Below are 13,022 nucleotides of genomic sequence, written 5' to 3' on the forward strand. Positions count from 1 at the left end.
TCCAAAAGTCATTGAAAGGCTTGTTGTAGCGTCCCAGAGCGTAAGATGACGTCTTCAAATGTTTTGTTGTGCCAACCGACACTGAAAAGCCCAAAATAATCAGGTTTCTATCACATTTGACGCAGACTTTTAATCTTCACATTTAAGAAGCAGAAAAACAGAAACAAGAAGATAATTCTTTCTTGGAAGTGTTTCTTCATGATTTCAAAGGCTGGTGTTAAACGCGGAGCAAAGCTGAAATGTTTCTTCGTAAACATCTCATTGCACCCTCTCACCTCTGTGTTTCTCTTTCTTTCATTCTCTCCTGGGTGCCTCGAACATGAAAGAGCAGCCAGAGAATGGAGACTCTTCTTCTCTCACACCAGGAGCAGCACTGCTGGAGAGAAGCCAAGCATCATGCCTCCCCTCTCTCTCTCTGTCTCTCTCCCTCTCTTTCTCTCTCGTGTATATGTGCACTGTCCCTCGCCCTCCCTGGGTCTTTAGAGCCACTTAGAGGAGCAGCTCCTGGTTTGGTGGCTGTAACATGCCTCCCATAGAATGATAATACTCTCATAGAATATAATACTCAATTAGTAATTGGTTGAATTATTACCCCTTACTTGAATGAGGAGCAGATGTTAAGGACTATGAAATTATTAATAATCTGGCCCATAATTTCCATGTATATCTGCTGTGTAAGAGTTGCATTCAGTTGTGGTTCTAGATTTGTCATTAGAGAGGTGAACCATTCACATATACTAATCAGCCCTGGTGTAGCTTCAGGATAAAACAACAAACTGGGTGCACCTAATGTTAAAGCATATACGTATAGACTGTCAACGGTTTCATTGATCTGTGATTGAAGTCCCCAGTCTTATTTCTATGTAAACTGTCATGACTTATGAATCATTACAGAGTCAAAGTGCTGAAATGTTCAAGTTGAAAACAGCATAAGAGATATCAAAGTTAAGGGTCTCATTAAACTGAAGTTCTTTTTCCCGTAGTGTTCTCTGAGGTACTTGTCGGTAGTAAGTGTATCACCCACAGGGGATCTTAGTCAGCTCTGCCCTGTTATCAAACCAACCGGAGCACACTTACAGAGTGTAGACCATCAGCTGCTGCAGACAGGGTCAACTCTACTCTACATAAGCTAATTTAAGAAAGTCTTGCCCAATGTTGGTGTAAGTGTTCACTCTGTTTAGGCATTTCCAGCCCGTTACTTTGCCGTCAGGAAGCCACTTTGTTTAAGCCCTAACTTTGGATGCAACATGTATAAATGTTACCCTGCCTGCTTCATCTGACTACATTAAAATGGTGTAAAAGCATGGCTATTAAAGCAAGCCCTCAGTCCAAAAAATACATATGCTGAGTGAGAAACGATTGCTTGTACAAACACATTGTCTTACTTATTGCGATAAATTCAGATGTTTTGGATGTGTTTCTTTTGAATGCTCAACAATACAACTGTTGATTGAATGCATTGAATGCACAGACCTGAGCCACAGAGGTGAACTTCCACTAAACCCTGCACCTGCAGCGAGATATAGACCATGGAAGGCCGGCACGAAACTCCTGCAACCAGAGCTACACAACCACAGTTACCAGTCAACACGAGCCACTGTTAAATCAATCTGGTTTGAGTTAATGTCTTAAAGGCTCATTTATGCTCTTTGATAGATACGCATACAGATACTGACATGATCTATGTCCACGCTCTGCGTTCATTTCGTCCCTATAACCATTTCATCCCCTTACCATAGACGTATTAAACAGGCAACAAAGTCATGCTTGCAAAACAAAAAAAAAGAATTCACCGCCCACAGCCTCAAACACTACCACCGTCTGAAACGCTGCCTGTGATTTCGCCTCTTGTTTGTTATCCTAAACTTTAGACTCTTCTTTTTCTTGTATTAAGTAACTATTGACTCTAAGCATAGACTGTATAAAATATGGACGTAGTATCCGGGACGTCCCCCATCTGTTTCTGAAACGCTGTTTTGAGGCCAATCGTCTTGTTTGTGACGTAAAGAGGCGGGCTTTGAGCCTCCTAGCCAACAGCTACAGTGTTCCCGCCTTTCAATCAAGTCAGCTGTGTCTCTCATTGGAAGACTCGTAATCTCAATATTTTCGAAATTGCAGCATTAGAAAAAAATTCACCCCCCCCCCTACAGTGTGTGCCGATCGAGAAATTAGCTTTCCAGACTACACTCGTCTTTTGTACCAGGCTGTGAACGTGTTGATTTCTGCTGTAAAGATCAGCTTTATTTGAATTTGTGTGTATGTGGTTTCTGGTACTTCCAGAGCCAGCCTGAAGCGGATCGTCAATGAACTGCAGTTTTTAGCACTTCCGCATTGGACTCATATTTTTAGGATGGAGGTTGCCGATTTACTCTAAGCAGCGGCCTCTTGGGAATGAATTGCTTAATGTCCAGTCCAAAGGATGCATGGGAGTATGAGGGCTTTGACGTTATGCATAAAGGTCTGTTTTCGTACGTAAGGGGAGCATAAATGAACCCTGAAGGCTGATTTATACTTCTGCGTCTCCCTCGCAGCAGGGGCTGACGCGGACATGAGCCCCACATACTTGTGCGTCGGTGTGTCCGTGTTGCGCAGCTATTCTCCTCCGAAACGCCTGAGGGCAGTGCAGTCTCTCTGATAACCGGCCGCCTGCTTCCGGTCCCGCTACGATTTCTGTTTACTTTTCCACAGAGATTCAGAGCGTGTTATGTTAATCTACAGCTGATACATGTTGCTGTTTATCATACAGACATGATTACATGAAGAATAGAGAGGAGGAGATGAAATACACGGCCGATGTGCGGCCGATGTCCGGGATCCCGGAAGTGTTGTAAATGCGGGAAAGACAGAGCCGTCGAGCGGACCAATCACAGAGCTTGCGGTCCGCGTCGGCTCTACGGGGAGTTACATTTTGGAGGAGGTGCACATCAGCTACGTGCGTAGGCCTCGGCGTAGGTACGGGAGCTACGGGGACCCCCGGCGTAGGGTACGCCGTTGATTCAACGCAGAAGTATAAATTAACCCTAAGGGTGTTCAAGAGCAGCTGTGTGACTACCTTAATTTCTTACATCTTTGTATCTAACATGGTTTAAAAAGAAGAGGCCCTTAACATGCCCAAAAAACAACATAAAGACAGTTAAAAGAATTCCAGACAAAGTTACAAATATCCATGGAGAGACACTTACTGTCGAGTACAAAAAATCCTACATTTCATAGTCAGAAAGCCATTGTGCATTTGGTTTCCACTGTCATTAATATGTTACAATTTACATGTTTCCAGATGCAAAGAGTTAACCTGCTTGGGAAATGACAATGACAGTTTTTTCATGATCTCCTGACATGAAGTGAAATCAAGAACACTAGGGAATCCCATGTTTGTGAATGAGGAAAATTTCCAAATGGAAGCAGTCACCTTGAAATCACATGAGCATCTCCACTATCTCCAGATCTATATGTCTGAAGGCAGACTGCATGTAGAAAAATAAACATGAGATGATTTTTCATACATAAGCAAAGACCATGTAAATATGTAAAAACAAACAACACCACGGCAAAAATGTGTGTACAGTATGACTACCTGTGTGTTTTTCCATGCACATGTCTTATGTAGGCTATAAACATCTCTAAATACACTCAGCAGTGTTTCCGCTAGAGTAAACAATGTAAGATACACAAAGAGGAAAAAAAGGAGGATTAAGAAAGGAGGGAGTATGAGTAGACAGACAAAATGTAAGGAGAGAATACAGACTTTAATGCTTCTGAAAAGAGGAGCAGTCTGAGGGTTCTGACACGGCCTGCCTCTTGTTGATTGTAAATGGCAGAGCAAGTTTACTCTGGCAGTTTGAGCCAAAATGGAGTCTGACAGCTTTGTCAGGGAGTTTGAGCGGCTCAGTGGCAGGGCAGGAATCGGGATGATTCCACCTCTTTCATCTCCAAATCGCCGATGTGCGCTTGTGAAACCTCCATGGTAATAACAAAAGAGAAAAAAGAAAAGGGGGGAAAGAAAACTGAGCCTGGCGTAGTTTGGGGATGACAAGAGATTTTTTTTTCAAAACACTTGTCAAAATGAAACAGAGAAATTTTTAAAAAAGGAGCAGAGGATAAGAAAAATGAGCTGGATGCAGAACAAACATGTCAGGAGATGTTAGAAATCTTTCTAGAAAAAAAAACCCGCCAAATGTTATCACTCATTCTTAACTTTTCTTCTCTCTCTCTTTCTTTGTACATTTCTCACAAGATATCACCATTACAACCCACTCCTGATCTTGACCTTTGTGTTCCCTAACTTCAGCCTTTCTATATTATTCTGGCCACCTCTGCAACCTTTGGCACTAAATGGAATTTCTTTTATAACTGACCTAAAAATATGAACACTGGCAGCGACTTTACATGCACTCCAGGCCTATTTATCTTTCCTTTTCCTTCCATAAACACTCCTCTCCACAAACTCTTTACTTTTCTTTAAGAAGAGACAGCTAAGAAACATAAAGACGAGTGTATAGCCTATGTTTGAGAGGAGGGATTGAGGGAATAAAGGGCGCCTTACTCGCGCTGCTTTGTGCTGTTACACTCCTATAGATTTATCCCTCTGATCCCCTCCACCTTTATCTCCCTGCCTCGTTCTTTTTTCCTCTTTTTCAATTTACAGGATTTGTTTCTGTGTGTCTGACAGCGCAGGAGGATGAGGCATAAAAATTAATCTTTATCCTGGTTTTGTTGTGTTTCCTCCTCCTTGACAATGCGTGTCAGTAATTAGCCGGCCAGTTTGGTTCCAAGCTTTTCACTGGGTGCCTCCGTTTGCCAACTTTCGCCTTTTGTTCTTGCCACACAATACCGCCCACTCGCCCTCGGTGTCTCTCTCTCCCTCTCTCTTTTCCTCCGTGCTCCCCGCCTCACACCCACACAGGGCGTTACACAATCTATCCAAATGTGCTTCACTTTAAAACCCCATTACTTAGCCCCTGTTGTTTTGTTCGACACAGTTAAAAGAACAGGCCCTTCATGAGAATTCAGAGGAGCCCTCGCCTCGTTCGCTCTCTCTCTCCCTTCTCTCCTTCGCTCTCTCTTCTTCTTCTGTGCCTCAGTGTTGGCCGAGGAGTTGCTGTGAACAGGCCAGCTTAGTTCCCCCTAATTCACTGGGTTTTGTTTGCATATAGGCTTAGTTTGGTTCCATTTGAAAGTACTCAATGCCAAACCTCATCCCCTGGCTGTAACCAGACCAGTGAGCAACTTTAAAGATCGGTCAGCCAAATGGAAACATGGAAGTCCACACACACATGCGCACGCACACACACAAACATTAACACGCACACATATAGAGCTTAAGAGGCTGACGAGGTTAAAGGGCACTGGCATTGTTATCTCTTTAAGTACTGACACACTTCAAAAGGGTGAAAATCTCAAAGGTGTTTTAGGGCAATGACTACCTGGTCAGGCTCTGGCAGAGGGCCTGGTGGTAATTTCAGGCTGTAGCCTTCCACATGACTGTGTTAGCCCAGCAGAGTGAGGGGAAATCAGAAAGGGAGCCAGCTAAACGAAAGACAAAGCTACTGGTCAGTTATGACCACAAGGTCAGTGTCGGGGAGGTGACAAGAAGGAGAGGAAACGTCTTATTTCTGGTAGAGTAGCATTCAGAGAGTTATCCCTAAAGTCTAAAATAAATATATTTGTAATGCTAAATCTGCAAAAGAAGGAAAAACACTTCCTTATAACTTTGAATTTTTATTAAGAATTCACTGTTATTGATTATTTAATGTAGGGCTGTGGCAATATACCGATATTGACGATAAAGCCCTGTTTCCACCAAGCGGTTTCGTTCGGTTTGTCTCGGTACGGCACGCATTTTGTGGCGTTTCCATTGACTAAAACCGGGACAGGTCCCCAAATTACCGAGCCGTACCGTCCCACTTTTTGTTACCCTTCTGTTTGGGTGCCAGACATACCGATCCGACCCCATAAGGTGGAGCTAGAAACACTGCAGTCCGTTGATTGGTGGAAAGAATCGTCACTTCCCGTGCAACAGCGGTTATAAAGAACAACACATAACACACCCCGCCATGTTTAAATCTCCAGTGGACTTCGGGAAGATAACTTTTTTCTTTCATCGTTGCTCTTTGTTTACAGTGTCACATTTTTCTTCTTCATTGAATTTATTAGCGGGGTACACTGTGTCGCGAATCAGCGGCGCTCGTGCATGTGAGCGGGGGCGTCATTTTGGAGGAGCTCTGAGGGGAGGGGGGGTGTTAGACGGAGTCCTGAGGAAATGCTACACTCAAATTCATGCTAGCTTTCCGTGACTACCAACCCTAGCTTTAAGATAAGAAGTGACCAGTGGCATTGGGGGGTGCAACTCAAGGTGATCTGGTTGTGGGTAGTGGGTCATTAGCTCACACCTGACAGTGTTACAGTATCTGGCAAGACTGGCGAAGACAGATGGTACAAAAGAGAGCTACACAGAAAGATAACTTAAACCTTTTTCCCTGTGAGAGAAAGAAAACTATGATGCAATAATGACATCCAATTAAACATTTTAGACATCAGTCTCACGGTGTTGCTCCATACCCTGTTTTGAATCTGTGAACAGCTCATTTGATTCTGTTTAACATTTACTCCGCGCAAATTACAGCAGTCAACACGATGCTGGCTCATTGTTGCTTCCAGTCAAATGCCTTAATGGAATTCTGTCATGAAATTTACAAACACCATGTCAGCCTGCGTGTGCTTAAATACAGGAGACACACACAACCCGTCATTTAGCTGGTGGTGCCTGTCTTTGTCTCTGAGTGGAGAGGAGGTCAGCTCTGCCCACTAAATGACAGCTGGGAGGCTCTGGGAGTTGTCTCAGGTTGTTAGACAGCTCTATAATTCACACTGGACAAGACTTTTAAGAACAAACACGCATGATTAGTTTAAAGTGCTGTAGGAAACTGTTGAGTCGTGTGTGCGTGTGTCTGACAGCTTGCCGGGCAATTACTCACTGTGTGTCTTACATCAAACAGATGATACAGAGATTCAAATTCATTTCAATATTTACATCAATAAAGTTTTCTTTAAAAAAGTGCTCAAATATTGACACTTTCTTCTCTTGAACACTTGTGAATCATTTCACCCCTTCACCTTGATGTTAGACAACCCTCTCCTTTGGCACTATGTGTTTTTCTTACATAAAATACTTTCTAAATATCGTTTGAATTATTAATGACTCTTAATATTTTCATTTTTAGGACTTTTGATTTTCAGTAATCAGTCTTGTAGGTTAGCAGAAAGGCTCTGTGAAACACATTTCCCTGTTTGTGTTGATGTAACCCTCTGTGTGAGCTGATATTGATTTTTCTTTAAAACTCCCCCATAATAAATTCCACCCCTCCTCAAACACAGTCGGACTGGAGCGCAAAAGTGGCTTAAAACCGCTAATTACATCAGCGCTGAAAGGAAATCATTGATCAGCAGCATTATGGGAAATTAAACTGTCCCCCAAAACTGGATCAAAGTGAATGAAGTGGCTTAACAGGGTTTGAGTGGGGCTGTGCAGACGGGAGACAGGATTATCACCCCTGGACACACAAACACACACACACACACACTCTTTTTTACAGTATATGTTACAGGACTTGTATGGTGATCACACACAGGATTTCTTCCAAAGTTGTGGTTGTCATCTGCTCAATTAGGAAATCTTAAGCTAACACTAAACCATTCAAACACCTCAAACTTTCAAATACTGTACTATAACAACTATTTGAACAAAATGATCTAATCAGAAATCACTGCTCTATAAAGCAGGTCTGGCCTTATGTGAGCAGGCCCCATGCCCAGGACCTGTAGAGGGGTCCACTGGGGGAATGAATAAAAGAAAGGGGCCCCTGCTGGTTCATCTGGTCCTCTATTGGTGCCCCGAGACCGCTGTAATCTGTCTTTCCCCCTCTCCTACCAGCCCCGACACTGGCCCCTAAGGGCTCTGGGCCTGCTGCTCAGGGACCCCTTCATGTGTAATTAACAGTTCTAAAGATGCAACACACACTCACACACTTACACACAAACATGTTGAAGTGAAATTGTGGTACTTCTTAGAGAAGTGTTTACATGGACAGCATTTTTTTTTACTGAATTGAACTTGATTAAGACAAGGGGTGGGAATTGAAAAGATTTCATCAATGTCAATGTCGTTGTCGATTCTGCTTATCAATCCAATTTCTTATCAATTCTCCTAACGATTCCTGAGTATTTTTTTAAGGGGAAAAAAAGGAGTTCTACACAGTCTTCCGCACCAAAAGGAACCATTTAATTTTTTCCAAAATTATGTCTGCACAAGACTGAACATGAACATATTCAACTTGATCAGGTTGACCTAATTTTTCGTCCGCGTGAGTCCGGACGTGGACCCGGGGGCCTGGATGAAAAATACTTGAATTTGGAGAAAAAAAATGCTTTTCCTCCGGGGGTCATGGCGGAGGTATTTTACCCGCTCTCGGTACTTCATTTTCGGCCGAGTGAGTCAGGACGTGGACCCTGGAGCCTGGAAGAAAATACTTGAATTTGGAGGAAAAAAATGCTTTTCCTCCAGGGGTCATTGTGGAGGTATTTTACCCACTATTTTACTCGGTTTTTTTTTCGATTCCCCTCCCTAATTAAGACAATATCACTTACACTAGAGATATTTGATTCATGTATTTGCCTAAATCAAACTACAACAGACGCAACGTGACTGTTTCCTCACCTTTAGACTAGATGGTTATTCAGAATTGAACTTTCATTTGAACGACTTGGGAAATAGTTGTTTTGGAACATCCCTAGCACCTTTACTTGTAAATCACTTAAAGCCTTCAAGCCTGTGAAGAGTTTTGGGATTGTGTCAAATTTGGCGCTGGATAAAGAATTTGTCTTATTTCTTTGTTGATCATGTTTTCGCCAATGATACATGACAGAGTAGAAAACTTTCTTCAGGAGATTGTTGTCAGTCATATTGTTGTACACCTAACCCACAGGCAGGTTTCAGGCATTAAACAAACTACAAAGAAAATATATTTCTATGCTGATGATTCACCTCACTTTGGTAGCTTCTTAAAGAAGGCATCAGTATTAATTTCAGTCTGTTTCATAAACGTCTTAGAGAAGCTTTAAGTTAAACCCTACTCCAGACAACAGTGAGCAAAATATGGAGGCAGGCTTTGTGAGGCAAATGAAAAAGAAAATAAGAAAACATAAATCAAATCTCAAGATCTCTTGATGATATAAATAAGTTTCAATGCTTGCACTGTGTTGGATCAAATACCAAAAGTATTGACACAAGGTTTTTGCATTTACAAGCTAAAGGTGTAAGTGTTGTTAGTACTGGTTTCACATCCAAAAATGTTTCACAAAGAATCCGTGTTTACTATCAGAATCAAAACATAAACAGGAGTAAACAAAAATACTCACAGGAACAGAATTCTTGTAGTTGCAGCCAGTTGTTTGTTACCGAGTGCTCTAAAATCTCAGTCACAGAAAAGGCAGCGAGCAGCCCTCACTGAGACACAGCAAGCTGCCTCTTAGAACAAAGTTAACTACATCAACTCCACTTGTACTTACATTGTGCCTCAATCTACTTACACTAGCAAATCCAGGGCTTACATTACACTGAACTAAGCAGAGGATATTGGCAGAATGGGCTTACCCAGGCATTGTTCTAACTGGGCTTTTCTGAGGGAATTTTCTGGCCTACTGTTAAAGAAAGAAAATATTGAGGACAAAAATAAAGTAGTTGTTGGCCATCGTCTCCAGGAGAAGGAGTTCAGGCGGATTCAGGGGGGTGTTAAGATGATTTGTAGGCCTTTTCTCCTATCAGATCATCTAAAATGTGAGTGATTACACCGGTAATCAGCTACAAGCCGACACTGGCACAGTCTGTGCTTAAGAGATAAGGGGCGAGAGACGGAGTTAAGAATTGAGAGAGAGAGAGAATGAGAGACCTGTAAGAGAGGGAAAGACAACAGAAAGTAGGAGGAGTGGAGGAAGAAGGTGGCAGATTATGTCTCAATATTATCACATGCCAGGATAGCCATTCTCCCTCTTCTTCAGCTTCTCTTTCTCTCTCCCTCTCTCGCTGTCTCTTACACTCTTTCTATTCACAGATCCATTTGTGCTTGGCCAAACAAATAGCTGACACTGCCTCATCAAAGCTGTGGATTGGCAGCCTGGGCCAAGTGGAGCTGTTGACAAGCGAGGGCAGTGAAAGCAGAGGAGGAGAGGAGAGAGAGACAACAGAAATCCCTGCTGTAATTCCCCAAACTGTAATCCACTGGGTTTAATGGTGTGTGTGTGTGGGGATTATATATTTATCATTGATGCTCATCCGTACTCTCATACCTCTGTGTGTGTTTCTGTGTGTGTGTCTCTGTGAGTGTGTGTGTGTGTGTAAGAGGAGGAAAGCCAGTATGTATGGAAGGCCAAACAATAGCGGCTGAGGGATTTAAACCTGCACTCTCTATCGTATGACAACATATCCTGGCCAATTGAGAATAACGACTCGCCTATTCACTGTGGCTGATCTCACCGATTAGCCCTGATCTGGAGACACCCCCTAACACACACACACACACACACACACACACACACACACACACACACACACACACACACACACACACACACACACACACACACACACACACACACACACACACTCTCTGCCTCACCTCTACCATTTATCAAACATACCGAACACTTTGTCAGAATTGAGGATTCCCTTTTTATTGTGTCTACCCCCCCTCTCCCCCTGTGGGTAACTGGTCTCAGTAGAAGGAATCAAGACTTCCATAAGCTTTGACAAGACCATAAAGTCTATCATTCTAAGGTCAAAGGTCATACCTGCTACACTAAGACCATGGCAGGTTTGAACACAGAACAGGGATTAAAAGGTTTGTCAGTATTAGAAATAAGATTACACATCTAATTCACTGCTGCAGCTCTGCTAATCTGAGATAGAGATTGTTCACGGATCACTTACATGTGCCCCCTCGCCCTCACACACACCTACACAGACACACACACACATACACACATAAAATGAAATCAAACCAGCAAACTAGGATGAGAGCTATAGCCAATGATTTAAAATGAGTGTACTTCTGCGTTATTTCAACTTGGCACCTCGCTCAAGCCAGGTGTGGAGTTTATTTGGGATGTTAAGTCAACAAAACCTTTATCATCGTCACCCTCACTAGTCCGCACCAGAGTTAATAGTCAGTTAAACATATCACACATTTTTTATTATTATTGTAGGCCAGGGCTTTAGCTCTGGTCGATGGCTAGTGCCATAATATTTAGATGCTCTAGGACCCTCATAAAAAAAGCACCTATGTCAGATGGCATTTCATAGCACGACACGCATAGTCAGTATTTTGATCTAGAAAATGGAGATGATACAATGTTACAATGTCAAATAATGGAACATCTACAATGAAGCAACCAAACAATTTAAGACCTTCCATCATCATCATCAACAATTAACTTGTCAGAGATAAAGTTGTTTAAACTGGCATATAATCACTTTAGCAGTGCATAACCAACACAGACATATGAATGTTTACGTTCAATAGGGAACCAATGCCGGTGGTGTTAGCTCTGCTAATGTTGGTCACACTTTGCAGATCAGTTTTGACATTATTTACCCGCCGACTCTGGGATCATGTGTTCAGCAGTGATAAATAAACTGTTATAAATTTGGAATGTTTTCTAACAACTCTTTTTCAAGAGACATTTGAAATTATTAAAATGAAAACAGTGGGTTTTAACTGAAATATATCATAATTATTTAATCAAACATTGATATACACTACCGTTCAAAAGTTTGGGGTCACCCAGACAATTTTGTGTTTTTCATGAAAACTCACACTTTTATTTATCAAATGAGTTACAAAATGAATAGAAAATATAGCCAAGACATTGAGAATGTTAGAAATAATGATTTTTAGTTGAAATAATAATTTTGTCCTTCAAACGTTGCTTTCATTAAAGAATGCTCCCTTTGCAGCAATTACAACATTGCAGACCTTTGGCATTCTAGCTGTTTATTTGTTGAGGGAATCTGAAGAAATTTCACCCCACGTTTCCTGAAGCACCTCCCACAAGTTGGATTGGCTTGATGGGCACTTCTTGCCTACCATACTGTCAAGCTGCTCCAACAACAGCTCAATGGGGTTGAGATCTGGTGACTGTGCTGTCCACTCCATTACAGACAGAACACCAGCTGCCTGCTTCTTCTCTAAATAGTTCTTGCATAATCTGGAAGTGTGCTTTGGGTCATTGTCCTGTTGTAGGAGGAAATTGTCTCCAATCAAGCGCTGTCCACAGGGTATGGCATGGCGTTGCAAAATTGAGTGATAGCCTTCATTATTCAGAATCCCTTTTATCTTGTACAAATCTCCCACTTTACCTGCACCAAAGCATCCCCAGACCATCACATTACCTCCACCATGCTTAACATAAGGCGTCAGGCACTCTTCCAGCATCTTTTCACTTGTTCTGCATCTCACTAATCTTCTACTGTGTGATCCAAACACCTGAAACTTCGATTCATCTGTCCATAACACTTTTTTCCAATCTTCTTCTGTCCAATGTCTGTGTTCTTTTACCCATATTAATCTTTTCCTTTTATTGGCCAGTCTCAGATATGGCTTTTTCTTTGCCACTCTGCCTAGAAGGCCAGCATCCCGGAGTCGCCTCTTCACTGTAGACGTTGACACTGGCGTTTTGCGGGTACCATTTAATGAAGCTGCCAGTTCAGGACCTGTGAGGCGTCTATTTCTCAAACTAGAGACTCTACTGTACTTGTCTTCTTGTACTGTTTTGCACCAGGGCCTCCCACTTCTCTTTCTACTCTGGTTAGAGTCTGTTTGTGCTGTTCTCTGAAGGGAGTAGTACACATTGTTGTAGGAAATGTTCAGTTTCTTGGAAATTTCTCGCATGGAATATCCTTCATTTATAAGAGCAAGAATAGACTGTGGAGTTTCATATGAAAGTTCTCTTTTTCTGGCCATTTTGATAAT

The 13,022-nt window shown here is 42.2% G+C and overlaps 1 protein-coding gene across 2 annotated transcripts in view; it reads right to left on the reverse strand.

The window, feature by feature from the left end:
* The window catches only part of LOC117825893 (serine/Arginine-related protein 53-like), a 126,082-nt gene that overhangs the window by 5,068 nt on the left and 107,992 nt on the right, over positions 1-13,022 (reverse strand). Inside the window, exon 7 of one of the 2 annotated variants that reach the window (XM_034701872.1) lies at positions 315-376. The exons of the other annotated variant lie outside the window; for it this stretch is intronic. Coding sequence (XP_034557763.1) covers positions 357-376 — 20 coding nt within the window. The 3' untranslated portion in view covers positions 315-356. Of the gene's footprint in view, positions 1-314; positions 377-13,022 lie in introns of those variants that run through there. 2 annotated transcript variants of the gene reach the window in all.

This window comes from Notolabrus celidotus, chromosome 14, assembly GCF_009762535.1.
Source record: "Notolabrus celidotus isolate fNotCel1 chromosome 14, fNotCel1.pri, whole genome shotgun sequence".
In the NCBI taxonomy this organism is placed as follows: Eukaryota; Metazoa; Chordata; class Actinopteri; order Labriformes; family Labridae; genus Notolabrus; species Notolabrus celidotus.